Source organism: Schistocerca americana, chromosome 5 (assembly GCF_021461395.2).
Source record: "Schistocerca americana isolate TAMUIC-IGC-003095 chromosome 5, iqSchAmer2.1, whole genome shotgun sequence".
Taxonomy (NCBI): domain Eukaryota; kingdom Metazoa; phylum Arthropoda; class Insecta; order Orthoptera; family Acrididae; genus Schistocerca; species Schistocerca americana.
Window position 1 is genome coordinate 441,774,793 of NC_060123.1, and position 14,098 is coordinate 441,788,890.

General features: G+C 46.1%; 1 protein-coding gene across 7 annotated transcripts in view; it reads left to right on the forward strand.

The window, feature by feature from the left end:
* The window catches only part of LOC124615403, a 494,346-nt gene that overhangs the window by 463,795 nt on the left and 16,453 nt on the right, over positions 1–14,098 (forward strand). For all 7 annotated transcript variants that reach the window (XM_047143247.1, XM_047143248.1, XM_047143249.1 and 4 more), the window contains one exon: positions 3,982–4,101. In XM_047143247.1, the coding sequence (XP_046999203.1) occupies positions 3,982–4,101 (120 nt within the window). The remainder of the gene's footprint in view (positions 1–3,981; positions 4,102–14,098) is intronic.

Sequence of the window (14,098 nt, forward strand, 5' to 3'; positions counted from 1 at the left end):
AAATGTTCATTGTCACAAATAAATTCACAAGATTAGAGGTATTTGTATGGATCGTCCCCATTCATCATTTGAAGCAACCTTGGGAATGTCCATTGCTATACCTGACAGAATTACAATGTCATTGGCAACTGTCAATACTTTAATTTCTTCTCTCCAAACTTTCCCTTGGTTTCATTGCATGCCTTAAAATGCAGGTGAATACTTGATTTGTTTACATCTGATTCACGTGCAGCTTTGAAAGCATGTACCACTGCATCCACCCCTCTTTCCTCCAAAACTGATCTCTTCTTGCTACACTGTTCCTTCTTCAGATCACACATATTTCCTTCCTTCTTAAATTTGTTGTGTAACTTCATTATGGTTACAAGTGATGATTGTGCAGTATCAAACTCTGCCCATCATTGTCTCAGCACTTCTTTCATGTTTTCACATGTCCAATAACACTTTAAAATCCACTTTCTTTGCTGCAAGAACAAGTGTCCACCCGTTTTGTTGTTTATGTATAGTTAGTGGCAACTGAAAATAAACAAAAGAAAAACAAATCGGTGGCTACACTTACTAGTCAGGAGGGCACCATATAATCACAATCGAATCAGCTTATCACCCTCTTATTTACTAAAGTTGAAACAATGTAAACACCTTTGTGGGACACCCTGTATGTTTGTAAAATTGTCTAGTAACATGTAAGAATATTGTTGTAGTATTCACTCTGAAGACTGGTTTCATGCATCTCTCCATGTTTGTTTATCCTGCGTCTACATCTCAGCATTAACACACCAACCTTCTGTACATAATTTGAAATTGCTTACTGTAATGAAGCCTACAGTTTCAACCTCCCACACCCACTTCCCTCTGTTGCCAAATTAATGATTCTTTGGTGCCTTGTGTTGGATTCTGTCAACCTGCGGCTTCTTTAGTCAAGTTATACCATACATTGCATTTCTGCCCAATTTGATCCAGTACCCCTTTATTAGTCTCATGGCCTATCCATCAAATCTTCATTATTCTTCTGTAAGACCACATATTACAAAATCTGTTCTGTTCTTGTCTGTACTGCTTATCATCCTCATTTCACTTCCATTTATGTATATACTCAGAAACAAATACTTTCAGTAAAGATGTCCTGACACTTGTATTTAAATTCAAATGTTAATAATTATGAATTGCTTAGGAATAAAGGAGATGACTCGCTGAAAGGCAGAAACACTGCATCATCGATATGTACACAAACAAAAGGTACAGAGCTTGGCTAGCTTTCGGAATGTACTTACTGCCCCCCCCCCCCCACACACACACACACACTCTGGGGGGGGGGGGAGGGGGGGGGACCAGACCAGACCAGACCAGACCAGACCAGACCAGACCAGGAAGGTTATGGGAGCGAAGGATGTGCTGTAGGCATAGCTCCCATCTGCGCAGCTCAGAAAAAGCTGGTGGTGGTGTTGGTGGGGAGGATCCAGATGGCACAGGTTGTGAAGCAGCCATCGAAATCTCACATTTTGCTCTGCTGCATGTTTTGTCACTGGGTGGTCCACCTCCTTTTTGGCAACAGTTTGCCAGTTGTCATTCATTCTAGGTGATAGCTGGTTGATCATCGTACAAATGAAAAAAACACTTTGCAGCAGAGCTGCTATATGTAATGACTGCTTTCACAGGTGGCCTGGCCTCTAATGGCGTAGGATTAGCCTGTGGCAGGACTGCAGGTGGTGGTAATGGGTGGGTGGATTGAGCAAGTCTTGCATCTGGATCTTATACAGGGGTATTATCCCCATGGCAAGGGGTGGGGGGAGGGAGTGGCATAGGGATGGACAAGGATGTTGTGGAGGAGATAGGGTGAGTGGCAGAACACCACTTTAGGAGGGGACTGGAAGTATCTTCGGTAGGATATTCCCCTTTTCAGGGCATGGTGATTGATAATCAATGCTCTGACAAGGGATGTGGTTCAGCTGTTCCAGTCCGGGATGGTGGTAGATGACGTGGGGGGAGGGAGGGTGCTTCTTTGTGGTTGGTTCTTGGGATGGATGTGAGGATCAAGTGTGTGTGAGGATATGGCATGGGAGATCTGTTTGTGAATTAGATCTGGAGGGTATTGCCTGTCTGCGAAGGCCTTTGTGAGCCCTTCAGTGTACTGGGCGAGGCAGTTCTCATCGCTGCAGATGTGTCTACCGTGGGTGGCCAAGCTGTACGGGAGGGATTTTTTGATGTGGGAGGGGTGGGATCTATCAAAGTGCAGGTATTGTTGATGATTGGAGGATTTGATCTGGACCGAGGTGTGGATGGAGCCATCTGAGAGGAGGAGGTCAAAATCTAAGAAAGTGGCACAGTGAGTGGAGGAGGACTAGGTGAAGTGGATGGGAGAGAATGTGTTTAGGTTGTGGAGGAATGAGGGTAAGGTGTCCTGGCCTTGGGTTCAGATTATAAAGACATCATCAATGAACTTGAACCAGACTAGTGGTTTGGAGTTATGGGAAGCTAGGAATGTTTCTTCCAGGGTGCCCATGAAGAGAAGAGATTGGCATAGGATGGTGCTATGCGGGTGCCCATGGCTGTGCTGTGAATTTGTTTGTATACCTTCCCTTCAAAGGTGAAGTATTTACTGGTTAGGATGTAGTTTGTTACATGTACGAGAAATGAAGTGATGGGTGTGGAATCTGCATGGCATTGGGAGAGGTAGTGTTCAAACGTGGCAAGGCCATGGGCATTAGGGATGGTCGTGTATAAGGAGGTTGCATCAGCAGTGATGAGTAGGGATCCGGGAGGTAAGGATGTGGGGATGACGGAGAGCCGGTGCAGGAAGTGGTTGGTATCTTTAATGTGGGAGGCTAGGTTTTGGACAATTCGTTGGAGATGTTGATCGACAAGGGCTGAGATTCTTTCGGTGGGGGCACTGTAACCAGCCACAGTGGTGCACCCAGGATTGTTAGGTTTGTGGATTTTGGGGAGCATGTAGAAAGTGAGTGTGGGGACAGATGTTGGGGTGAGTAGGGAGATGGATTGAGGGGAGAAGTTCTGGGAAGGGCCAGAGGATTTCAGCAGGGATTGGAGGCAATGTTGGACTTTCAGGATGGGGTCACTCTGTCAGAGCTTGTAGATGGAGGTGTCGGACAACTGGTGGAGGCCCTCTGCTGAGGCTGCCAGGTAGCCACTGCAGTTCAACACAGCAGTGGAGGAGCCTTTGTATGCTGGGAGGATGATCAGGTCAGGATCCATTTTTAGGTAGTGTAGGGTAGTTCGTTCTTCTGCTGAAAGGTTATTGTTTTTAGGGAGGGACTGGGGGAAGGACGGTGAGGCCAGGTTGGAAGTTAGGAATTCCTGGTATGTGACCAGGGAATGATTAGGTGGGAGTGTGGGAGGGTCACAGTTGGATGGTAGTATGAATTGGGACAGGCAGGGTTCGTTGTTGGGATTGGCTTGGCTTGGTGTTGATTGGAGGGGTTGGTGGCAAAGAAGTGTTTCCACTGTGAAGAGTGGGGGGAGGAGAATAGGTATGTCACAAGTCCAACAATTCAAATTCAATTCAAATGTTAACGTATTCCTGTTTTTTGGAAAAGCTTTTCTTACCTGTGCTAGTATTAATTTTATATCCTCTTTAATTCTGCAATTGCTTCACAGATTGTGTAGCACTTCCGCTTCCTTAAGCGTCTTATTTCCTAATTCATCCCTTCACAATTGCCTTATTTAATTTGACTTTATTCCATTACCTTTGTTTTACTTTCATTGATGTCCATCTTATGACCTGTTTTCAAGGTTCATTTGCTGTCCCTGACAGAATAACAATCTAATCAACAAACCTTAAAGTTATTGTTTCATCTTTAGGCAATAATGTTAATATCTCCAGTGCTTCTATTTAAATTTTTTTCGTTGTTCATGTCAAATATTGCTGTTAATTAATTTCCTTCATGTTTAGGAAGCCTTTGCTCTTTCTTGTGTGTTACTTCCCATGAAGAAGAAACTACCTGTTGCTTTTTAAATTTTCTTTAGAACACCAAGAATCAGACTGTTGTGAAACTGACTGTAGTGCCCTGTGCTCCTGTTGTTGAAGTCAAGATCAAGCGGCCAGACACAAAATACCAGCTTGGCTTCAGTGTGCAGAATGGGGTGGTAAGTTTGCAGTCTGCATATTGTAACACTGTTACTTTCTTGTCAACTCTAGAGGATTGTGATTCAAGCAGAACACTTAAACTGAAAATCTAGATAATTTTTCTAATAATTCTGAAGAATTCGCAAATATTTTAGAATAGAAATAATACTGATTTTTGTATAAAGCATTACATTTTTAATTTAAAACAATAGAAAAATGTGCTTATAGAATTATTTATTTGTCATCATTGAGCATTATGCATGCTATTGGTGTTAATAGATAGTACAACTTGAAGAATACACAATGAAACATTTAATAAATCAAGCAAACATATAGATCAAGTGGATCTGCACTCAAACACACAATGAGTATGAGTTAAAATGTTAAATCCTCGTTTTGCAGTCAAAAAATTCCTCTATGGCATAGATAGCCTCATTTTTAAGCTAGTTTTGTAGAACATTCCTAAAGTTATTTGATGGGATAGTATGTGCTCTTGGTGGCAATGTATTAAACAGTTTTACTGCTACATATGGATAGCTATTGTGAGTTTTGCTGGTCAGTCTTACCTTTATGGTGTGTATTGTGACAGTAAATTAATTGCCTTAATTTATAGCTCTCTTTGTTTTCATTTATGTAGACGAGGCTACTAAATATAAATCAAACAATGGAAACTCCAGGGAGGAATATCAAAAATGTAGGAAAAGATAGATTGCTACTTTCCGTAAAGAAGACAAGCCAAGTTGCAGACAGGCACAATTAAGACACTCGCATTTCTTTGCTTCCAATCCCTCCAACCAAAACCACTCTAATCCCAACATTGAACCCTGCCTCTTCCAGTTCGTACCACCATCCAACCATGATCTTCCCCCTCCCATCCAACTAACCACTGGTCACTTTCCAAGAATTTCTTACCTCCAACTATCCTCACCATCCTTTCAACATGCTCCCCAAAATCCAACAAACCCAACAATCCTGGATGTGCTGTTGTGGCTGGTTATTGTGCCCCCACTGAAAGAATTTTGGCACTCATTGACCAACTCCTCCAACCAGTTGGCTGTAATCTAGCCTCCCCCATCAAAGACATCAACTACTTCCTAAACCAACTCTCCATCCCTTTACCTCCTGGATCACTACTCGTCACGTTTGACACCGCCTCTCTATACCCCAACATTCCTCATTCCCATGGTCTTATCGATATTGAACACTACCTCTCCCAATATCCTTCAGATTCCAAACCCACTATCTCATTCCTCATACATCTTACTAACTTTATCCTAAACCACAACTACTTCTCATTTGAAGGGGAGGTATATTAACAAATTTGCAACACAGCCATGGGCACTTGCATGGCACCCTCCTGTGCCAGTATTTTTATGGGCCATCTAGAGGAGATCTTCTTATCCTGCCAAAACACCAAACCCCTGGTCTGGTTCACGTTCATTGATGGCATCTTCATGATCTGGAACCAGGGCCAAGACTCCCTATCTTCATTCCTTCACAACCTCAACACCTTCTCTCCCATCCGCTTCACATGTTCCTCCTCAGCCCATTATGCCACCTTTCTAGATGCTGACCACCTCCTCTCTGATGGCCCCGTCTGCACCTCTGTCCACATTAAACGCACCAACCACAAACAGTACCAGCACTTTGACAGCTGTCATCCCTTTCACACTAAAAAATCCTCCCCGTGTAGCCTAACTTCTCGGGGGTGGGATATCACAGTGACTAAAACTACCTTGCTCAGCATGTTGAGGGTCTCACCAAGGCCTCCACAGAAAGGCATTATCCCCCTCCCATCCCCACCTCGACCTAGTCAGCAAACAGATCTCCCATGCTATTTCCCCTCACAACCTCAATCCTCCCACGTTGTTGTTGTGGTATTCAGTCCTGAGACTGGTTTGATGCAGCTCTCCATGCTACTCTATCCTGTGCAAGCTTCATCTCCCAGTACCTACTGCAGCCTACATCCTTCTGAATCTGCTTAGTGTATTCATCCCTTGGTCTCCCTCTAAGATTTTTACCCTCCATGCTGCCCTCCAATACTAAATTGGTGATCCCTCGATGTCTCAGAACATGTCCTACCAACCGATCCCTTCTTCTAGTCAAGTTGTGCCACAAGCTCCTCTTTTCCCCAATTCTATTCAATACCTCCTCATTAGTTGTGATCTACCCATCTAATCTTCAGCATTCTTCTGTAGCACCACATTTTGAAAGCTTCTATTCTCTTCTTGTCTAAACTATTTATCGTCCATGTTTCACTCCCATACATGGCTACACTCCAAACAAATACTTTCAGAAACAACTTTCTGACATTTAAATCTATACTCGATGTTAACAAATTTTTCTTCTTCAGAAATGCTTTCCTTGCCACTGCCAGTCTACATTTTATATCCCCTCTACTTCGACCATCATCAGTTATTTTGTTCCCCAAATAGCAAAACTCCTTTACTGCTTTAAGTGTCTCATTTCATAATCTAATTCCCTCAGCATCACCCGATTTAATTCGACTACATTCCATTATCCTCGTTTTGCTTTTGTTGATGTTCATCTTATACCCTCCTTTCAAGACACTGTCCATTCCGTTCAACTGCTCTTCCAAGTCCTTTGCTGTCTCTGACAGGATTACAATGTCATCAGCAAACCTCAAAGTTTCTGAGCCACAAAGGAGTGTCCCTTTTATCACCCAGTATCACCCCGGACTGGTACAACTGAATCACGTCCTTCGCTAGGGCTTTGATTACCTATCATCGTGCCCTGAAATGGGGGACATCTTACCTGAGATACTTCCCATCCCACCTAATGTGGTGTTCCCTCGCCCACCCAATCTCTACAACATCCTAGTCCATCCTTATGCCACTCCCAATTCCGACCCCTTACCACAAGGGTCCTATACCTGGGGAAGACCCAGCTGCAAAACCTGTCCAATCAACCCACCCAGCACTAGGTTTATTCTACCCGTTCAAGGATCGGGCACCTTTGAAAGTAGCCATGTCATACATCAGCTCTGCTACATTGCACAGGTTTGTATATTGGTATGTGACAGCCAACTAGCTACCAGGATGAATGGCTACTGCCAAACTGTGGCCAAGAGCAAAGTGGACCACCCTGTGGCACAACATGCAGCTGAACATTGCACACTTGATTTCAGTAGCTGCTTCACTACCCCAGCCATCTGGATCCTTCTCTCCACCACCAGCTTTTCTGAACTGGGCAGATGGGAGTTATTCTTACAATGCATTCTCTGCTCCCATAATTATCCCGGTATCAGCCTATGATAACATACTGTCCCCACACCCTCCAACCAACAGTTTCCACCCCTCCTGTCCTATCATCTCCTCCCCATTCTTGTCTCCCACCCTGTTTATTTGCAGCCCTCTGCCAAAGCACCTGCCAGTCTTTCCCCACTCCTCTCCTTTTTTGTTCCTTTTTTTCCTCACCTCCCTGACCCACAACCTCCTGACACTGAACCTGTTAGCAGTCTAGTTGTCTAGTTCCTGCATACTCCACCAGACAGTGTTTCTCTCTCCTCTCACCTGTACGCTACTACCCATTCCCTTCCCCGCCCCCTTCAGAGATTGCCACTTGCATCCCACGTGATGTTGCATTCCGGACCGAGACGCTGGAGTTAGTAGGGGTGTGTGTGTGTGTGTGTGTGTGTGTGTGTGTGTGTGTGTGTGTGTGTGTGTGTGCGTGTGCGCGCAAGGTATATGTGAATGTTGCAACTTGACGCATCTTCTTTACAGTAAGTAGCAATCTCTCTTTTACTTCTTGACACCGACAGCCAAGTAGATATATTGTTTTTGAAAACATGTGTTACACATCTGATAGCCTTTTTCTGCTACACACAATCCCTTTTTGTACCAATGGAGCTGCCTCAAAGCAATTGCAATATGTTGTGTGGCTATGGAAAAAAAAAAATTCATAATAGGAGGTGGATATGCATGTAGAAAGTGTGGAGGTTTCAGGTTCATTTGAAATCCAAGTGTACACCAAGAAGTTTGACATATATACAGTCGTCATTCGTATTCCATGAACAAAAAAATTACATATTCATTTTTATTATGATTTACAATTTATCATTGTCTTTAAACTGCACACTAGAAATTGTTTAGCTTGGCTTTGCGTTGTTCGCTTAGGTCCTCTGTCATTTCCAGTTGCATTTAAAGTGGTATCATCAGCATGCAGAACACTAGGTAAATCATTAACCAAACAATAAGGGTCCCAGTACGCAAACTAGAGGCACACCTCTTGAAACATCTGAGAATCCAGAGTTCATACCATTGATGTGTACCTTCTGCTTCTGACCCCTCTGTAACAGTTCTAGAGTCATTCCAAGAAAGTCGATGGTCAGTAGCACGGAACTAAGTATAGACTGGGATGTCTATGGATTCATTACAGGGGTTACAAACAGAAAAAACTGTCCTGTTCTTTTTCAGCCTGCTGAAAGACTACAGTAGTTCTCCCTCTACATAAAAAAGGAGATAAGTAAGGAGATAAGTAGTGTTGATAACTACCACCCCATTTATATTGTAGCAATACTTTCGAAAATAGTAGAACATTGCATTTGCAAACATTTCACCTGTAATGGAACACTAACAAACACTCGGTACGGCTTCAGGGAAAATTCACCTACACTGAAAGCTGTTGAAAATGTTGTTTGAACAATATTCAGTGCCTCTGAAGCAAAATCATCTGTGGAGGTCCTACCGATTGGCATGAGCAAGGCATTTGACTCTGTGAGTCATCAGGTTCTAACAGATAAACTGAGGTGCTATGGCACGGTAAATGCACACTAGGAAATGGGCCAATTCCATAGAGCACTCTTTGTAAAATCAGATTGGGATTCCATATGGACCTGCTGATTTATTTGCTTGCAAATCTTTCAGTTGTTTCTCTACACTAGGGGCACTTATTACTACGTCGTCTACATGGTAGTCTGTCTAATGGTCAAATGATGGTGTGTTTGCATGATTCTCCTGTGTGAACACTTTCTTGACTGTGAAATTTAAAACTCTGGCTTTTGTTTTGCTGTCTTCAACTGCCACACCAGACTGGTCAACAGGGGACTGAATGGAAGCTTTACATAGGACCAGAATTTTCTCAGGTTCTCTGGCAGATCTTTTGCTAAGGTGTGAGAGTGGTAGTTGTCGTATGCTTCGCACATAGATCTTTTCATAGATGCACGAATGTCTACTAACCTTTGCTTGTCATCATTTGTGCATCCTCTTTTGAACCGAGAGTGCAAAAGCCTCTGCTTCCTTGCCATCTTCCGAATTTTGTTATTGCACCATGATGGGTCTTTTCCATCCATTATCCACTTAACTCTCCACACCATGATTTATAATCTACTTAAACTTTGCCCATAATTCCTCTACATCCATCTTGCTGGAACCAAGTGATGTCAATACAATGTCTGAGTGAGACGCTAACAACTGCTTACCTGCTCCATCTAGCAGAAAAACTCTCCTAGCCCTCTTGAGTGATCTATTAATTTTCGTACAATAGTCGCTATACCCCCCAGGGGGTCCACAACTCTTTTGTGGATACGTGCGTGGCGAGCACGGGGCCCCGAGCTATTGCAGCCTTCTTTCTCTCCAGGGCTGCATTTCCTTCCCCTTCCCCTCCCCCTCCTTTCCCCTCCTTGCTCCTTTCCCGTCGCCCTCTCCTCTCCCTCTCTTGGTGTCCTTGCTTATGTTGGCCCCCGCTATCCTCCTGGTTCTGTTGGTTTTACAATCCGGCTTTATTGCATAATCATCTCCTCCTCCTGGCATTCCTTGGTCCCCCTCTGGGGTTTGACCTCTGTTACAAAATTTCTTCTCCGTAGTGTGAGCCATTTGGGGAAGAGCACCTTACCTAGTGTCTCCGACGTGCGCCCTCCTAGTACATTCCACCTTTTCTTTCACGTCGTTGTCTGATGCTAGGGTGCATAGCCAGCACGGTAGCCAGCCCGTGTGGTGGGGTCGCTATGTACCCTTTTGGTTGAGCCCCCTGAACACACAGGGATCACACTTCTGATACCTGAGCTGTGACCTCCTTATGCATGCCTTGGAGGGGTTGCTCGTCATCCTGGAGCATCGGAACTCCCGGCAATGGCCGCCGTGCCAGACGGCCCTTGCTGTGGCTGGGTGGCACCCGTGAGGAGAGCCCCTGATCGGAGTGGGTGGTATCAGGGCGGACGCTATGCAAATGAAACGCATACGGGTCCAGAACTCTGGCCGTTCTTCTGCGGCCGTCTCTCTGTGTGGAACTGATTCTTCAAGTGATGCTTCTCTTGCCCCTTTGGCCTTCCCTTCCATGACTACCCCCTGGGAAGAGGGTCAGGCCCGTCGGCTAGGGACGAAGCCTTTCCCCCGTTACCTAGTTTGCACCAGGACTGATGGAGATACTTTCACCAATACCAAACCTTTATTCTTTGTGGAACACATTGAAGACAAATTTGGCGAAGTGGACTCCCTGAGCAAGATGCGGTCGGGTTCGTTGCTGATCAAAACTGCTTCAGCTGCCCAATCTGTGGCCCTTCGTGCCTGTATCCATCTTGGCACAATTCCTGTGTCCATTACCCCCCACCAGTCTCTAAATATGGTACAAGGTGTGATTTTTCACAGGGACCTCATCCTTCAAACTGATGAGGATCTTCAGGACAATCTCGGACGGCGGGGTGTTCACTTTGTTTGGCGTGTTCAGAAGGGTCCTAAAGACAATCGCATTGATACTGGTGCCTTTATCCTGGCCTTTGAAGGGGATACCCTCCCTGAGAAAGTTAAGATTATGGTTTATCGATGTGATGTGAAGCCGTACATCCCACCTCCTATGAGGTGTTTTAAGTGTTTGCGTTTTGGACACATGTCTTCCCGCTGTTCACAGGCCCCTCTCTGTTGTGACTGTGGGCGTCCACTCCATGAGGGGAGTCCCTGTGTTCCCCCTCCTGTGTGTAAATTGTCATGGTAGTCATTCTCCACATTCACCAGATTGCCCAGTATATAAGAAGGAAAAGAAGATACAGGAGTATAAGTCCCCCGATCGTTTAACCTACTCAGGCCCATAACAAATATACACATCTTCACCCTGTGTCCATGACATCTAGTTACGCCTTGGTTACATCTTCACCCCTTCCTTACCCCCATCCCGGACCCCTCTCCTCCCTCCCTCCCCTGCGGCTCCCACACCTTCTCCTCTGGGTGCTGCTCCCCCTCCCCAGCCGGAGAAGTGTCCCACTCCTTCGGCGTCTGCCAGTCAAGGGCGCCTCTCCCGGAATGCCCCTTCCCGACACCTTCCAGGCCAAAGGTCTGCTGCTGCGCAACGACCGCGAGAGCCACGGTCTGTCAGCCCCCAGGTCGCCCGGTCTCTTTCTGTTCCTGATCTTGCTGCAGCTGGCTCCTTTATGCCACACAGCCCTCCTTGATCTCAGCCTGAAAAGGAGAAGAAACATAAGTCCCGGGACAAAGAGCCTCTGGTGTCACTGGAGGTACCTTCCCTGACTTCACAACCGGATTCTGACCTGTCGTTCATGGATGTCACCCCCTCCTTGTCGGTGATGGGTGGGGACCCGGCGGTGTGACTGGCTTTAGTGTGTTCAGCCCCCATTTAAACCATCGTTCTGTGATTCTCCAATGGAATTGTAATGGTTACTATCGTCACCTTCCGGAATTGAAATCCCTTCTTTCGTCCTACTCTGCAGCTTGTGTGGTTCTCCAGGAATCTCATTTTACTGATGCTCACTCACCGACCCTCTGTGGGTTCCGTGTTTTCTGTCAAAATTGGGTCGGACCCCTGCGGGTTTCTGGTGGCATTTGTACGTTGGTCCGTGGAGTCCTCTTCAAACTACATTGGAAGTGGTTGCTGTTAGGGTCCACTTAGACTCTGTGGTCACAGTTTGCAATCTTTATCTCCCTCCTGACGGGACTCTTACACCTGCTGCCTTAACTGCCTTTCTTCAGCAACTTCCTCCTCCCTGCCTCCTCCTTGGGGATTTTAATGCTCATCATCCCTTGTGGGGCAGTGCCTTTCCATCTAGACAAGGTCTTCTTATAGACCAATTTATTGCAGACCACAACTTGTGCCTTCTTAATGATGGCTCCCCTACTCATTTCAGTGTCGGTCAGGGTACCTTTTCTGCCATTGATCTTTCTCTTTCTTCTCCCTCTCTCCTCCTTTCATTACACTGGTCACCACACGACGACCTTTGTGATAGTGACCATTTCCCGTTGATTATCTCGCTCCCTTCCCGCTCCCCGATGAACAGGTTACCTTGTTGGTCTTTCCAACGTGCTGATTGGCCTCTATACACTGCACAGGTCGTGTTTTCTCCCTCTGTGTCGGGTTGTATTGATGATGTCCTACATGACATGTCTGGTGCGATTGTTCGCGCTGCTAGCCTTGCTGTCCCGCGCTCATCTGGGCCATTTCGTCGCCGGCAAGTCCCATGGTGGAATATGGCCATTGCCATTGCCATCCGTGATCGCCGTTGAGCTTTGCAACACTTTAAGAGGCACCCATCTGTAGCCAGCCTTACTACCTTTAAACGCCTCCGTGCTAAAGCCCGTTATTTAATCAAACAGAGCAAGCGGATATGTTGGGAACGATTCGTTTCTTCCCTTGGTTCTACTGTCCCTCTGTCACGGGTATGGGCTACACTTCGCTCTCTCCAAGGTTGCCATCGGCAGTCCACCCTCCCAGGCCTTCACCTCCCAGATGGCCTTTGTACGGACCCATTAGTTCTTGCAGAACATCTTGCGACCCAATTTGCAGTGGCCTCAGCATCAGCCTCCTATCCAGCTGCTTTCCTTCACCTGAAACAGCGGGCTGAAGCTTCCACCTTATGTTTCACCCCTTGTGAGTCAGAATCTTACAACAAACCTTTTACTGAATGGGAATTTCTTTCTGCTCTATCTTCTTCTCATGATACGGCCCCTGGCCCAGATTCCATTCATAACCAACTGCTTCAACATCTCAGTGCTCCACAACGGCAACATCTTCTTCGGGTGTTTAACCGTATCTGGCTCCAGGGTGACTTCCCTTCTCAGTGAAGGGATAGCATCGTGGTTCCTAAGCCTGGTAAGAACACCCTATCTGTTGACATCTATCGGCCAATTAGTTTGACCAATGTTGTTTGTAAGTTACTTGAATGGATGTTAGCCCGTCGGCTCAATTGGGTCCTCGAATCTCGGGATCTATTGTCCCCTTACCAGTGTGGCTTTCGAGAGGGACGGTCTCCAATCGATCATTTACTTCGCTTGGAATCCGCAGTTCGACAGGCTTTTTCCCAGTGCCACCATTTGGTTGCAGTGTTTTTTGACCTTCGCAAGGCCTATGACACGGCCTGACACCATCACATCTTACCCTTCATCAGTGGGGTCTTCGGGGCCCACTCCCGATGTTTATCCAGCAGTTCCTATTCCATCGGTCATTCAGAGTTCGAGTTGGTACTGTTTTTAGTTCTCCACGGACCCAGGAGATGGGCATCCCACAGGGTTCTGTCTTGAGTGTCCTTTTCCTCATTGCTATCGATGGACTTGTGGCCTCTGTCGGTCCCTTGATCGCCCCTGCCCTGTATGTGGATGATTTTTGCATTCGGGTTAGTTCCTCCTCGATGGCATCTGCAGAACGGCAGCTCCAGGGAGCTATACGGCGTGCCTCTGCATGGACCCTCTCACACGGGTTTCAATTCTCTCCTTCAAAATCGCGGGTGGTCCACTTCTGTTGCTGTACTACGATCCACCCTGATCCAGAGCTCTATCTCGATTCACAACGATTGCCTGTGGTCCCACAGTTTCGTTTCCTGGGTCTTCTTTTTGACAACAAGCTCACTTGGCTGCCCCATATCAGACTCCTGAAGGTAGGATGTTTCCGTACTCTCAATGTCCTTCGCTTCCTTGCCCACTCGTCTTGGGGTGCGGACCATTCCCTCCTTCTCCGTCTTTATCATGCTCTAGCTCTGTCTCGCTTGGACTATGGTTGTCAAGTTTATGGTTCAGCTGCTCCTTCCACACTGCACGTGCTGGATCCAGTCCACCATTG